The following is a 15,944-nucleotide window of genomic DNA, read 5'->3' on the forward strand; positions in this document are numbered from 1 at the left end:
TTCTAGTAGTTAGAGATTGGTTTAAGACCTGAAGCATGCGTACAACCCAGGAACGTTGCAGGGTGCATTAGAAATGAGAACAATGCACATTGGATGATTCAATTAGTTGTGGCGGCAAATGTGTGTCTCCCTGTGTATTTGCTTTGGGATTGTCTGATACAGAGATGCTCAGAGTTCACTCTGAGGGTCAAAAATTGCCCAGGGAATGACTGGGAGTCCAGTGATCTGACTCAGAACTGCAGATTGGAAATCAGCCTGGGTAAGCTGCAGGTTTTTATTTCTGATGAAGTCCTGCTGGTGAAGCAATAGATGTTGATCTACCAGGCGGGGATATGTGAAAGCAAGTGTTATGGCAGGTGTGTGTGTTTTAGATAAAACAGTTTTGTGCCAACTAGCGGAAGCCTTTATACCCATGGAAAGTTGCCCATGTGGCTGTGGATGCTGCAAAGCAGGGAGCTGCTGTTCTAGTAGTTTTACAGGAATTTGTATTAAACGTGAGGTAAGACCTTCCCTGGGATGTCTGTCCGTCTGCTTCTGGTGGTGGGTTTTTTAAATGACCTCCTTTAGGTACATATTTGTCTGATGCCCTCCGCTGAGATACTGCTCTGATGAACTGACATGGGCACAAATCTTCCTTGCTATGGAATTAATGCAAAGTGGTCATATTTGATAGATGGGCGACAGACTTAATAGTCCGTTCATCCGGAACATGAGATAGCAACTGCTGCTTTGGGGACATGTGTTAGGGGTTTGGGAATCTGTTTTGATGCCTACTAAGAACACTGCAAAGCAATCAGCCAAAGGATCCATAAAGGAAATTGGGTTTCCTTGTAAGCGGAGGTCCAGTGAAATGTCACACACAGCTGTGTTGGAGTCCTTGTGTACTTGACTATTTGAGATTGGGTTCAGCGACGTAGATTTCACTGTATCTTAAACACTTGGGCCCTAAAATCCACATCAATAAGTGGCCTGATTCTTTTTCAAAAGTGGTGATCGCCCACTGCTCCCATTGATTTCAGTAGGGTTTGTGGGTGTGACAACTGGTTATGAAGCTTTTGGCCTTTAGGGCCAGATCTAAAAGGTGCTGAGCACCCACAAAGCCACTGAGTGGCAGTGTAGGATGTGGGTGCTCAGCACCCCTGAAAATCAGGACCTTTGTCATTGTGTCTTTAAATCCTCCCTTATCCTGATGGCTATTACCCTTCAGGCAGCATAATGGCTAATTAAATACTGAATTGGTTAATGGTAGGGGGGATGAGTCGTGTAACAGAAGGATAGAACCAACATATGTTGCTTGTTGATTCTCTTGACTCATCCTAAAAATTTTGCTTTCTGCGCTCTGGTAACGAAGCAAATTTTAGGCTGTGCTGGAAAAATATTTGATGGTTGCAGTGTCTCATTTTCTCTGGCCTTCTGCTGCTGGGGTTTTTTCAAAAGTTCCTGGCTCTAAATCGCTTATACTGGTGAGCTGTCCGTGGTGCTGGATTGGAACAAGCTCCAGATTTCTGCCCAGGAGGAAGTCACGTTTGTAGGGGGAATGTTGTTGATATGATTGTTTGCACCATTGTTGTTGTGGCGTCTGTGGCCTTGAAAATCCAGTGGCAAAATTTCAAAGGATTAGCATCAATTTCTGGAGTCGGCTCCAGCGCTGTGGGAGTTTAGAACTCTTAAGCTTCTGGGATAAGTTCTCAGGAAATGGTGGTAGGGGGGTTACGCTGGAATGGACAGTGACGTTATTTATGATTTGTGCTGGGGTAGTGCCACTGTCATGGGCCAGGACCCCATTGTGCTAGGTGCTGTACAAACACACAAAAAAGGAGAGACCCTTTCCCAAAGAATTTATAATCCATTGCCTTCATCATCTTTATTCTCTCCAGATTATTGGGCTTCTGTTAGTCCAGGCAGCCGGGTACCTTATGGAAGAGGTGCCAAGAATTTACATGCTCATCATCTCCCATCTTTATTTGCTTTTAAAGTTGTATTTTAAGTAGCTGGGAATGAATCCCTTCTTTCACGCACTCACTGTCTCCTGAGGAACATTTACTAACTTGGCTTTGCCCACCTCTGCTATGGGATACAAGATGGTTCTTGTTAAAACCCGACAGGTGATCAGAGTCTGCTTGTCAGTCTCAGTGGGCCATATTTTCCCCTGATTCCCATGGGGTTGCGATGGGATTCAGGTCAGAGTAGCATCTTGCCTAGTGTGGCTGTTTTTAATCTCTCAAGGCTTCACCGCTCTGCTTGGCTAACGCCCACTGGGACTTGCAGTGTAACTAGGGGTCAGCTTACAAGGAGCCCACGAGAGGCATGGTGGAAGCTTACAAGACACATCCCAGCCACGCTGCTGTCCTCCCAAAATTTGCTGCAGGTTGTATCTGCTCCACCCTTGTGGTTTTGTGCAAAGCAGCCTGACGCACCAGAACAGCGCGTTCAGTAAGTCATCTCGGGCTTGGCTGGCCTTGTACAGAGGCCGTGGTGTCCAATGGTCTGAATGCAGCACCAGGAGGCAGGAAGTCCAGATTTCTAATGCCAGCTCTGTCGCTGACTGACTGTGTGACCTTGGACACATCCCTCGTGCTGCAGTTTCTCTCTCTCTGGACTAGGGATAACCCTGAGCTGATGGGTGTGGTTTACCCACAGGTTAAATGATTCCAGCTGTCCCTTTCCTCCCTTGCATGAAGGCCGGGGGGCCTGTGGTTTGTAAAAAAAACTATGGTGGTATAAAGCGCTATATAAATGCCAACCATTGTGGGTTGTTCTAATGAATCTTCACATGCTAGGCCAGGTCATTCATTTCCCACTTGCTACCAGGCAAGGGGTGTAAATTATGCAAAGGGCTGTGCACCATGGGGAACTAGGAGTGGAGATGCCTCAGCTGTGTACTTGGCTCTGCCACTGATTCATTGCATGACCTTGAGTGCGTCCCTGAACCTCTGTGGGCCACTTTTCTTTTAAAGAGCTCTGCTTTCCTTTAGGCACCTGAAATGGTGGCCAGATTCTCTAAATCTGGACGGCTCTGACCAACTCATTGGTGCCTCAGTGGGAGCAGAGCAGAGCTGCTTTGAAAATCTGTGGCTGTTGAGCCCTTGGCAGTCTGGCCCTGAGCTACGTGGGGAAATCCGCCCTCCTGTCCCCCCCATCCCACCGTAAAATGGGATGACGATCCCTTCCTCCCTGGGGTGGTGGCAGACTCAGTGAACTGGCTGTAAAGCACTTAAAGATCAGCTCTGAAGTATTATTATGGTAGCTCTGTTCCCAGCCAGTAACACCAGATGTTGCTCCCTCATCCTCTATCCTCACCGAGGATTTCTTCCTTCAGTCTATCGGTCGTTTCATTCGTCCTAGGCCTTCCGGTCCTGGCAGGTGTCTGCTATGCCCCCAGGTGCCATCCTAGAGCCTGGTCTGTCAGGGCCACTGCAGCTCTGTAAATGCTCCGTCTGCAATAGCTTTTCCATTGCATCCATCACTCATCTCATGGCCCGGCAGCAGCCGATGCAGAATTGCTGCCCCGGCTTGTCTGGGCCAGTGAACGCTGTGACGCCTCTTGGTGTCGTGTGAACAGGGCTGGCTGCAGGTGACGCTGAGCGTTGCCTATGGTGGCCGAGCAGGTGACGTGCCAAGTTGCTGAGCACTGCCAGAGGCAGGCAGGCTCAGAGCTTGTGTGCGGATCCTCCAGTGAAAGTTTTGCTTCTGCCTGTCCCCTGGAGCCCTTTGCATTTGCTGCAAACTCGCTGGGCGGAGCGAACCTCCAGCGTCTTCGTGGGTTTGTTTTTGCATCTAGCTTGTAGAATTTGGGGCAGCGGGGCCAGGTGGCTTGTGCAGTTGTTAATGGGATTGTGGGGCCATTCACCTCTGTCAGGCTCTCCCTATTCCAACATCACTGGACTCGAAGACCCCCTGGGACTTTGAAGAAGAAAGTAGGGGGTTCTGGTTATGGAGCGACACCGGAACTTGGGGGACCTGGGTTCAATTCCCTCTCTGTGCCTCAGGTGTCTGTTGGTGGAATGGGGATAATACTTGGGTCACAGGGCTGTCACAAGACTAAATTCAGTAATACAGGTGAGGCGCTCAGATACTCTGGCCTCTGGGAAGATGGAATCCCCACCACCTACTCACATCAGGAGGTCCCGATGGAGCTCTCTTGCCACCCATCGTTGCCTCTTTGACTGGCCGGAGGGGGATACTGAGATGCAGAGAGATTAGGTGATTTGCCCAAGGCCATGCAGAGAGACTGTGGCAGAGCCCCAGTGCAACTCCACTAGACCATGCTGCCTCCCTCCCTCTTCTCAGCTGCAGCTGGGACTGTTCCCGCGGCATCCACTGGGGATAAGCGAAGGGAACCTTGGAGTTGGCAACATGCGTCTCTCCTACCCCGTGCCGCTCTCTCTGCTCTGAAGTCATAATTGTGCAGCTGTGACATCACTAGCTGTTGCCATGGAAATGTCTCAGGTGCAGGCTGTCACTGGAGGAAAGTCAGGCAGCTGGCTGCAAAGGGAAAACCGCTTTTCCTTTGGAAAGATGCATGTTTAATTCATGTGCCAGCCTTTGGGGGCAGGGGGAGAGCCAGCCTCCCCCTCTTAAATATACACTGGCTCCTCAGCCAGACGTGACCATGTATCCGCCCCCTCCCCCCCTCTCTGGAGCTTGCTCTCTCCTCTGCTAAATCCCTTGGCCTGCACCGCTTTCCAGCTCGGTCTTGCAGCTCCGAGACCTTGGTGTGGCGATGTGCCCCTGGGAGCCGGTAGCGGAGTTGGATTGAGCAATGGAACGCATGCCCGTCGCCCAGGTGGAAAACCAGCCTCTTCACGGCTGCAGCAGCAGCAGCAGCAGCACACGTGCCAGCAAAACCCACCTCCCGACCCGGTGTTGTTATCTTATGGAGCAGGGCGTCTGGCGCCCAGCTACCAAGCCTGGCGATTAGCCAACGCAGCCAGTTGCTCAGAGACAGTAGGGAAATGCAAGGGGGCCTGCTGGATTCCTTCCTCCACGCTGCGTCTGTGTGTGTCGGGGGGGGAGCAGTGTGTGCGCAGGTGCTTGGTTTTTGTAGCATTGGGCTATTTAAACCCTCCTTGTTCTCTCTGTGCCCCCCCCCCCAACACCCACGCATCCGCAGGATTGTTCGTCTGCCAGGGGTTGGTGCATTCCCTGAGACGGGGCGCGCCCTGTGTGCGAGGAGACAGGGGCAGTATGCCGATGGGAGGGGGGGGGCTGTGGGTCGGGGGCTTGGGAAAGGTCGTTGCCGGTTTGGGAAGGGCACGGGGAGTTGGGGATGGGCGGAGACCACATGGGGGAGGCAAGAGCCGGCCCCAAACCCTAACCCTCCCCCTCGGCCGTCTGACAGAGGTTGCAGGAAGCGTTGGCTTAAGCTGCAGTGGGACGTGATTCAAACCAGCATGTGCCCGGCGGAGGCAAAAGCCTCTGAATAAATGGTCATGCAACAAGCCAGCCCCTGCCACTGTCAGCATCACGTCCACGGGGGGCCATGCAGTCCCTGAGAATGAGCGAGGTTCCCCCCCTCCCCCCCCGCAACTTCTCCCCTTCCATGGGGAGGCTCTGGGGGGATAGAGGTCAGGCCAGGCTCTGTGGGGCAGGTTTCCACCTCTCGGCCCTGAATGGCTCCGGGTCAGAGGGCGCCGAGTTGGCAGGAAGCTGTTGGCTCCCAAACAGAGTGAGGACGGGCAACGCTCTCACGGCGTCAGAGCTGGAGACTTGGGAGCCAGGACTCCTGGGTTCTGTTCCCAGCTCCAGCGTTGCCTTCCTGGCATGACCTCGAGGAGGGAGCTGTGTGGAGCTCAGGGGGTCGGGTGGCCAACAAGCTGCTGCATGGGAGTCCATGCCCCTTGCCCCTGCCGGGCCGCCCCAGCCTGGTTGTTGGTGTGCCAAGCGATGGGGTTTCCCTTTGGGGGAAGATTCCTCAGGCTGGTCGATCTCGCCACGTTTCCGGCTGCTCGGTCTCACTTCTACCCCCTTATCCCCGGTTTTATTGTCCAGCCCAACGCTGATCCAGTGCCATAAACGTGCACGGACCTAGACTGGGCAAATCCCCCGCCCCACAGAGCTTAGTGCCTGCAGACTCCCCTCCACCACTGCCATGGGGGACCCTATCCCGCCATCGGAAGGCACGTGCTTGCAGTCGGGCCCTACACCAGCCAAGCACATGAGCCCCAGGAGGAGGAGGGCGAAGGAAGGGAGGAGAAGTGAGGGCAGGACACACGGGGAAGCTTCTCCCGGCTGCCCGACGGCAGGTACGAGGCAGAGAGGTGCAGGGAGGAGGAGGAGGAGGGGAGGGAAGTGGGGCGAGTGCTTGTCTGGCGCCGTCCAGGCGCCACGTGGCACGTCGCCCACTGTGCCTAAATGCTGCTGTCCAGGACAGAACTGTTATGTGGTGACTCTGCACCCTGAACGGCTTGGGGTCCGCCCACGCAACTCTCTTCCTGCAGGGCTTGGAGGCTCCCTTCCCATGGGAGACGCCTTCTTCCCTCCCAAGGCAGAGCTTCAGCTCCTTCTGCCCTTGCATGGCCCCTCGCCCCCACCCCGGGCCCAGGCGGGTCACGCCTGCAAAGCTCCCGCAATGGCACAAGGCCGTTGTGGGGATGGCAGGGGAGCACAGTAACCCCCGAGGAAACCCCGCGGCCTCATTGGTGACGTTTCCTTCTGCTTTCCCTCACCAGGTTCTACTGGGACTTCACGATGCTTCTCTTCATGGTGGGCAACCTGATCATCATCCCGGTGGGCATCACCTTCTTCAAAGAGGAGACCACGGCCCCCTGGATTGTCTTCAACGTGGTCTCCGACACGTTCTTCCTCATGGACCTGGTGCTGAACTTCCGGACGGGGATCGTCATTGAGGACAACACGGATATCATCCTGGACCCAGAGCGAATTAAGAAGAAGTACCTGAAGACCTGGTTCGTGGTGGATTTTGTCTCCTCCATCCCTGTGGATTATATTTTCCTCATCGTGGAGAAGGGCATAGATTCAGAGGTGTACAAAACGGCCCGGGCCCTCCGCATCGTCCGCTTCACCAAGATCCTCAGCCTGCTGCGCCTGCTGCGCCTCTCCCGGCTCATCCGCTACATCCACCAGTGGGAAGAGGTAAGGGGCATCTCTCGGCACCCTCTGCGCCAGCCCCCTCCCCCCTTGGTGCCAGCCTGAATAGCCGTCTCCTCTCCTGCTTGAGAGGCTGGTGACGGGGGAGGTTAGGGTGTGAATTGTTGCCCTCCCTTGCCCACCCTGGTTTGCTTGTTTTGCGGGGGCAGCTGGCAAGCTGCGAAGGAGGCAAAGCCTTCAGGAACCCACCTGTGTGGATGTGTATCGGTGTCCAGAACTGGAGGGAGTTGGATCCTGTCAGCCCAGAGAGGAAGAGCTTGGTCTGGAACTTGGGTAATTTAGATGGCAGCAGCAACAGAGTTGGTCTTAATTATTGTTATTAATTATTTGTATTACTGTAGCACCCAGCAGCCCCGGTCATGGCATCAGGGCCCCTTTGCGCTAGGTGCTGTGCAAACCAGAACAAAAAGACAATCCCTGCCCCAGAGAACTTAGTTTAATTTGCAGGTGTCTTCTGAGTGTGTGCAGACTCCATGTGCTGCATGCGTGTGTATGGAGAGGCGAGTGCAGGCACCTGTGTATAATTTGATAAGTGTGTGCTGTCCATTTGTGTGCCTAGAGATGTGAATGCACATCAGTGTGTTGGCTGAGCATGTGTGTGTCTAGACATGGGTGTGTATGCACACACATTCACACCCTGGTGCACAGAGGCAGCTAGTGTCTTCATGGGCTAGTGAACCGTATTGGGAGCCCGGAGCACCACTGCCACTGACTCGACTTTGAGCGAAACCTGTCCCCTCCCTCAGTTTCCCCTTCTGTAAAACAGGCTGGATACTCCCCTGTCTCACAAGAAAGGTTGGGAGAATTCATTGTTTTGTTTGCTTCCCTCCACAGCACTTGAGAACCCACAAAGCACCGTGTAAGTGCTAAGGGACCCGCTACAGGGACGGGGGACTGTAAATGTGGGGATTGGGGGCAGGTGGGGGTTGAGCAGGAGCGTAGTGGTAAAAGAAGTGGGTAACCTACACGAAACCCCATAGTCCCCATATGAGGAGTAGGAAAACTCCCTTACCCTCAATTGCGCTGCTTTGTGTGGGTTTATGCACACCCAGGGCTGTGTGAGTAAGCGGGGAAGTGTCTCTGCCTCTTTGTGCAGTGTGTGTACCGGTTGCTGGTGTGTGTGTGTGTGGTGTATCGGTTGCATTTTTGTGTGTAGATTTGAGCTTCTTGACAGCTCTCTGGCTTTAGTGTTGCCGGCCGGCTTTGGGATGCTGTCGGGGGGAGCGGGAGCTGGGCTCTGTCACCCGCTGAGCGGGCCCAGGACTGCGGCAGGCCAGGAATGACCTGCGGCTCCCTGGCGTTCTCTCGCGCTGTTTGCTGCTCGCTGGGGAGTGAGGGGGTCAGTGGAGGTTGGGTGCAGAGGCAGCCCCGCTGCCTGTCTCTCGGTGAGTGGGAGAGGGGACGGAAGCGAATAACAGCTCTGAGAGGATCTGCAGTGCAGAGTCAGAGCCCTCCTGTCTCTCCCCGGCCACCTGCTTTGGAAAGCGGCTTCTCTCCTCCGCAGCCCAGCGTGGCGAGATCCTGGGTCTCTGGGCTGGAGTTTCGCAGCCAGAAACTCAGCGGCCCGAGGCTGCGTCTGTCGAGCATGGAGAAGCCGCGCAGGCTGAGCTTTGAAGGTCACAGCCGTCCAGGGCTGCGAACCACCAGCCTCGGTCTAGCTAAGCAGGGGCAAACTGCTGGGGTGGTGGTGCCATCCAGTGGGTGCCCTTGTCTCTGACCCTGCTGTGGGGTGGTTTCTGCAGGGGGAGGAGGGTGCTAATAAATGGTTAGGACTGGGGAGTTCGTGGCTCCTGCCTTCTTGAAAGTCGGACCCTGGCCCTCCCACTGCCTGGGACTGATAGAAACGAAGCCCTGCCCGGCGCTGAGCCTTCTGCCTTCACCCCACAAATCTCCCTGCACAGAGGTGGCCCTGGGGGAGGCCATGGGAAGCGGATGTTTGTCCCTAAATTCCATCGTCTCCTCCCATCTGAGGACGGCCTCCCCTTTAGAAGCATCCTGATCTGGCTCGCTGCTAGCAGGACGGAGAGAGAATGACCCCCCACGCCTCTGTCGGGGCTGGCCTGAGCCAGACATTTAAACTCCACCAGAGTGGTGGATGTGTCTGTGCACGTCCCTCTGTCTAGCCGTCTTTTCACACGTTCCTCTACCTCCCGGCAGGGTCGCTGCTCATGTTCCGTTTTCACCGTGGTACCTGAGCTTGGGATTTCCCTGCAATGGGACCTGGTCCCAAAGGGAGTTGGGGGGATCTGGGGGGGGCAGGGGTCAGAGGCCAGAGTGAGGAGCTGTGAGGTTCTAACCCTGGCTCTGACCCAACTCCTGTGCCGACCTGCATGAGTTGCTCTGCCGCTCTGTGCCTCGGTTTCCCCATCTGGAATATAGTGATGGTGGGTGGCAATGGGAACAGGGGTTTGGTCTTTTAGTTCCCTTCCCCGACACATTGCAGAGCAGAGGCTGAGACTTCAGCCCAGTGATGGGGCCTTTGAATCTGGGGGCCTGCAGAGACTATCTTGCAGTTCGCCAGTCGTGACATCGCATGGGATGTCGTAAGCATGACGTCACAGGCTGCGGGTGCGACGGGGCCAGGAGCAGGGGCGAAGTCTGTCTCACCGGGCCCTTGCCCAGAGGGAGGTCACTGGCGGCTGAGTGAGGTGTGCACATGCTGCCATGCTGCGGGGAATCCCACCAGGGAAGAGATGCTCCCGCTGGATCAGAGCTGACAGCCTGCTCCCGGCCACGGATCCCCGTCAGCGAGGGGAGTGGCCCCGGGTCATGACCCAACTCAACTGGGAGAGAGCAGAGCGCTGGCATTCCCTTGTCTCTGTTGGTTTACGTCCTTGGCAGCCCTCGGTAAACCACGTGGTAAACCCTCGGCAGCCAGAGCTAATGGAGAAGAGACCATTATTAACTGTACGGCAGCCCACTCCACCAGGTGAAAGCAGAGCTCTTTTGTGCTGGGTGCTGTACGTACCTTTAGTGAGAGACAGTCCCTGCCCCAAAGAGCTTACAGTCTGGTGAGCTGAAACAGGGGAGTAAGGCAGGCTCGTTACCTCCGCTTTACGGATGAGGACCTGAGGCTCAGACAAAGAAAGTGACTGGTCCAAGGTCCCACAGGGAGTTGGTGTCAGAGCTGGGAATTGAACCCCCATCGCCTACATCCCACCTCCGTGACCTGCCCAAAGGATGACAGCAGGAGACTGGCCTCGGGTGGCAGCATGAGCCGCCCCGCCAGCTCGTTCCCCCCTCCTCTGTCTGTAATTCATTCCTCTCCTGTCTGCGTCATGTCGGTTCGGGCCGGGGATGCAGGCAGCCCTGCCTGTGGCCATCTCCCCTCCCCCCGTCAGATAGCTCCTATTAATAAACATTGCGGCTGTTTGGAGTAAACGGTTTAGTTTCATGCCGCTCTCTTCCTTCCACACGCTGGGCCCAGCAGCAGCAGCATTGCAGTGGCTCTGGAATGATGCAGTGCTTAAAAAGGGGGAGGCCGGGTGTTTGGACGGGATCAGAATGTCACGGATGGATGAGCCGCGTCCAGGCCCCTTCCTGTGAACGGCCAAGGGCATTGCATGGCAAACGTAGGGGGTCTCTTCATCTGTGGCTGCCAGTCTCAGAGCTGACGTGGGTTTGTGCTGGGACGCTAAAAACAGCAGCGTAGACGTCTCCAGATCCCAGGCTCCAGCCGGAGCAGGAACATCCACACTGCTATTTTTAGCCCTGTAGTGTGAGCCCCGGGAGTCAGGCTGGGTCAGCCGACTCTGAGACTCGCTGCCATGGGGGCGTTTTCTGCAGCGTACCTGTGCCCTCAGGCAGGGAAGTAAATCCTCCGCGTGCTGTGTGACCGTAGTCTGCCGAAGTCTGTCCATCCCACTGTTCTGAAAGCTGAGCCCCGACAGCAGGAAAATGACACCGATTGCGTCCCCCTCCCCCTCCAGGCTGTGTTAAAGGCCTTCATTCAGCCCCCTCCCCTCCCATGTCTTTCCCGGCCCTGCCTCCTCCTCCTCCTCCTTTCTCACGTGCTTGGAGGACTCAGCCTAATAATGATGTGTTGACATTTACAGTGTCCTCAACAAGCCTGGAAACAAATGGGGCATTTCCCACCTCAGCGCAATCATTTCAGGCTCTCTGCAGACTCAGGCAGATGCTACCGCCCTGCTCACACTTGCGTGTGGAAGGTTTGCTGTAACAGCTAGAGACCTGGGTTTTTTACTGAAGGCTTGGATGCTGGAGAACCACTGAGAGGTTTGTCCTTGCCCCTCATCTCAGTTTGCCCCCCTTTAAACACACACCCATGGGGACATGCTCGCCTATCCCAGGGCCTGCTTTGGACACTCAGAGGTACCTCTGCATTCCATGGTGTCAGACCCCCCCCCTTGATTGTCTCATCTCGCAGTGCAGCACAGAGTTCCCTCTGACCACACCAGTCCCACAAGCATTTGTGGGTGCCCAGGTACCACAGGGACGGGCCATGGTAGAAGAACCTAGATAGACAACGTGCCTCCCATGTGCTGTTTCAGCTGGGCATCCATCTGCCTATGGCAGGCATCTCCCAATGGGACATGGCGTGATCCATTCAGAGAGACAGGTACCTGTGGTGCCACGCAGCTAACCTAACACCCGGACACAACCGCTGATTCCCCCTGCAGGCTCCCAGTGCTTGGTACCAGAGACAGCCCCACTTGCAATTATCCAGGTTGGACACTCACACCGTTAATATCCTCTGCCGGAGAGGCAAATGCTCAGCCGGACAAGTGGCTTTTCTCAGCTGCGTGCTAATAACCGTCCTGCCTGGGGCCTCTGGCTTCTCCTGGAGGTACCCTTGGGGGACTGGCCAGTGCTGGTTTCCGAGTGGTCCTTGTACAGAGTTGCCAGGCTGTGCCCTTGCCTGCTAGGCGACTGATGCCCTGGGGGCTGGCATCTCCTGCTGTTAATATTTCATACGTGGCTGTTGAAAGCCTGTGCAAAGCAGCTGATGGGAGATCACAGATCCAGCTGATCCCAGCCCTGACTTACCTCTGGCTGCGGACGGATTGCTGCAGAGTCCAGCCCTGCAGTGGTGGGATGGGGGGGGCCGGTCGCTCACTAGCGATATCGAGGGGGAGAAGGGGTTAAAGTTTTATGCCCTGGGTCTGGGCATAAAACTAGCTGGAGGCGAGTGAAAGGATTTGAAGCACACTTAATATCTCCCTCCCAGGGTCTTTGAAATAGTGCAAGTTCCTGGGTGCGGGCACAGCTGGATTGGGAAATAACGCAAAAATCTCCCGCCCCTGGGGGCGCTAGAGAAAAGCCTAAGCTGAGATCTCAGCACTGGGAGGGAAGTTTTACCCTCAAACTGTGGGGTGACAGTGCTATGAAACACCCATAACACACACCCCGCCACACACACACACTTGTTCCTGCCCATTTGTTGCCTCCTGGGTCCCATCTGCTGAGTGTGTTGGCATGCATGTTTTTACCGCTGTCAGCAGTGCTAAGGCACCTGCAGAAGCACAGGCTGGGTTGTCGTACCCAGTGATCTATCAATTAGTGTGGCCTGGGTTTATCCTCCGAGCGCTGCAGGTTGCAAGGTCTTCAAAAACCCCTGTGCCTTCACCATGCGTAGGGTTGGTCCAGTCCTTTACCCTTCTAGGCTCCTCAGATCTGCTCCCCAAGTGACTTTCCATGGGGCTGGCTGGGAAGCGGCAGGAAGGGGTCCGATCAGCCTGTCCAAATACGGCTCTTTAACAAATGCAGGTTGGGCGTCTGGCCTGCCTCTTCCCGGCAAGCCCCAGGATGCCCGTTCATGTGAAATGGGGAGAGGGCACGGGTCTGTTTGTAGCCTTCATTGATAAAATAGCCACTAATTATCCTTCCACGGGCTTGGCCAAATGTGACCTCAGCCTCGCCGAGCCCTAGCCAGGCAGGAGAGGCTAGTATCCCTGTGTGAGAGGTGGGGAAACTGAGGCAGGAGATTAGTGGCCACGTTATCAGAAGTGGCAGCCGATTTTGAGTGCCTAACCTGAGAGTGCTGGGGGCTGATTTTCAGAGCCCTTTGAACCCCTGTCAACTTCCACTGCAGCTGGGCAGCTCGGCGCAGCCATGGCTCACCCAATCGAATTTTAAACAATTCAGCCCGCGTTTTTATCAGCCTCTGTTTTGCTTGTGCCCACCCCTGTCAAACCACAGGCCCTGCCAAAAAATCGGTTCTGGCTACGCCTCTGCCACGCTGGATTCCAGAACGAAAGACGGCGGCTGAAATGACGTGTCCCAGGTCTCCCGAGTGGGGGTCGCCGTTGCAGGCAGCGTTAGAGATGGAGGTTCCCAGCCCCCTGGGGTCTGCTCACGTCACTGGTCCCTGCCTCTCGCTAACGTTCAAGATTGTGCCCGGCCAGCCTCCCATAAGGTGGACAGTAATGCTGCGGGCTCTGCATTTCTAGGGCAGGGCTGAGCCCTTAAGTGTCCCCATTGGGGCAATAACACAAGATCGATCTGTGGACGGTTCACATTTCGGCTGATCTGCGTTTCAAGTTTAGTTACAGCGCTCAGGGGTGCGGAAAATCCACCCCCAAGCGCTGCAGCTGGTGTAGACACAGCCAGGCTGACGGAAGCTTTCTTCTGTCGTATGAGTCACTGCAGCAATGGGAAGAAACCCTTCTGTCCCTGTAGGTTCCTGTCTACACTACAGGGTTAGGCCAGCAGAGCAAAGAGCTGCTTCCTTTTCTCCTGAGGCTGGGTACCATGAGCAACTCATTCCCCCCCCAGTTTCCAGCCCCATCCCTTACCCCGGCTCACCTGGTGCGGGAGGGGAATTCAGTCCCCTGGCCTTTTCCACCCTGTTCCAATGATCTGCCGAGACTCTGGCGGGGGCGGGGAGTGGCTTTGCTGTGACTTGTACCTACAGCAGCTTACCAACCACTGCCCAAGGGAGCTCCTAGCAGAGTTCCCAGGGGCTGGACTCTTGGACCTTCTCGTCACCGGCTCTGTTATTCCCCAGGACAGAAATGAACAGCTGAATTTCTACTCTAGAGGTCAGATTCCTCCCTGGGGCCTGGAGACACCTGGTTACGTCCCTGGAGTAACACCCAGGCTGATGATAGCTCAGCGGTGAGAACTCACCTCCGTATCAGCGTCCCCTGCTGGCCTGTTATGTTAGAGATTGACCAAATGCCACCCCGCAGCCCAAACATCCCATTGCGTTGGGATTTTCAGCATTCGAACCCAGAGCTGGGTGGGCAGCTCACATTTAAGCCCTGCCTGTGGAACAGGCTGAATGGGAACCTCGGATCCGAACCGCCCTGCAGTTGGAAATCTGGCTCTGAATTTTGCCCCATCTCTGCTGACGATGGGACCGGTGCTTGGATAACATCGTTTCCTGCGCGCCCCCCAACTCCCCCCACCCACCACATGCTCTTGATATCAGGGTCACTGTGAGCGTCACTGCCTGGCCCCTGGGGTGGGGCGAGGAGATGAAAGGGTCAGTCTGATGTTTTGCAGAGGGGGAGATTGAGATCATCTGCTGCCAGGCCTAAGGGGTGAAAAGCGAGTTATAATGGGGAGGAGTGGGGGGAAGATCGAAGTGCTCCGTGTCCTCTTCAGTTGGGGGAGCTCTGGACATGCCCCTGGGGCGTCACGGGGGGTAAATCCATCCCCACGGTAACGCCCCTGGAGTAGTTATTAGTAATCGGGAGGCAGTGTGACTCCCTGGACTAGGACACCTGGCTTCTGTTCCTGCTGGCTGACCTTTGGCAAGTCACGTCTCCCTGGGCCTCAGTTTCCCCATCCACACAATGGGGATAACAACCCTCTATACAGTGTTGTGAGGTCTGTGAGTGCGAAGTATGAGGTGCTACCATTATGTGCATAGTGCTGGTCTCCAGCCCGCTGGGGGCCCAGTACAAACACACAGGGAGATATGATGCCTGCGGCCAAGAGCTTGCAGTTTAGAGTTACCCCGGGGGCTGCATTTACTCCTGTGTTGCCCACACTCCTTTAATCCGTCCAGTCCCCAGGATACTGGAAGGGGAAGTGGTCACAGGAGAGCGCATCTTCCACCTGCTGTGACCAAGAAGTGAGCTCAGAGACCAGCACAAAGACAATCCCCAAACTGGCAACTCCTTTTGGGACCAGGAAAAATGTCTTTTGGCCATAAACCCTGTGATTCATCCCTGCTCAGAATTGAAGTCAGCAGAGAGTTTATAGACTGGAAGGAGAGGCAGGGTGACCTAGTGGTTGAGACACCGGGGCTCTGTTTTGGACTCTGCCACTGATCGGTTGGGTGGCCTTGGACAAGTCCCTTCCTGCTCTGTGGCTCAGTTTCCCCATTTGTCAAATGAGGATAATGACTGCCTTTGCAAAGCACTTGGAGATCTGTTGAGGAGAATTAGGGGTTGTTGTTATTAAAGTTAAGGCTTTGCTGAGTCAGGGCCCCAGAGCAGGAAGAATAAATGCAAAGAACACGTATTGAGGCTGAAAGTGTAGAAGGAGGAGGCAGGGGAAGCCCAGGTCCCTAAAATAACCACAGGCTCGTGCCGGGAATAGAGACAGTTTTCAAATGAACAGATGTCAGTGAAAACATGGGCCTCCCACAACGGCCGATGGCTGGGTAGTTACTGCTTTTATTAATGAAAAGCATGCCGCATGCCAGCATACAAGTAACAGTGATGTGTACCTCCCATATATAAACAGTGTCACTCACTTCAAAGGATTCTGTTGCCAGCTTTGTCCCGAGCACTTCGCCAATATTCCCAGCCTTGCTCGGTTGTTTCCATTAGGAGGAGAAATCCATGATACAAATTAGGTCTGTTCTTGATGTCTTGTTTCGTTATATAGAATGTCCACAAGGTACCCTTTCCCTGAGCACA

The 15,944-nt window shown here is 55.1% G+C and overlaps 1 protein-coding gene across 1 annotated transcript in view; it reads left to right on the plus strand.

Annotated features, from left to right (window-relative positions):
* The window catches only part of HCN2 (hyperpolarization activated cyclic nucleotide gated potassium and sodium channel 2), a 35,527-nt gene that overhangs the window by 5,045 nt on the left and 14,538 nt on the right, over positions 1 to 15,944 (plus strand). The window contains exon 2 of the mRNA XM_067554713.1: positions 6,672 to 7,095. Within this exon, the coding sequence (XP_067410814.1) occupies positions 6,672 to 7,095 (424 nt within the window). The remainder of the gene's footprint in view (positions 1 to 6,671; positions 7,096 to 15,944) is intronic.

The sequence above is a fragment of the Emydura macquarii genome, unplaced genomic scaffold (assembly GCF_026122565.2).
Source record: "Emydura macquarii macquarii isolate MOO-44397 ecotype Brisbane River unplaced genomic scaffold, CSIRO-AGI_Emac_v2 contig_306, whole genome shotgun sequence".
Lineage (NCBI taxonomy): Eukaryota > Metazoa > Chordata > Testudines > Chelidae > Emydura > Emydura macquarii.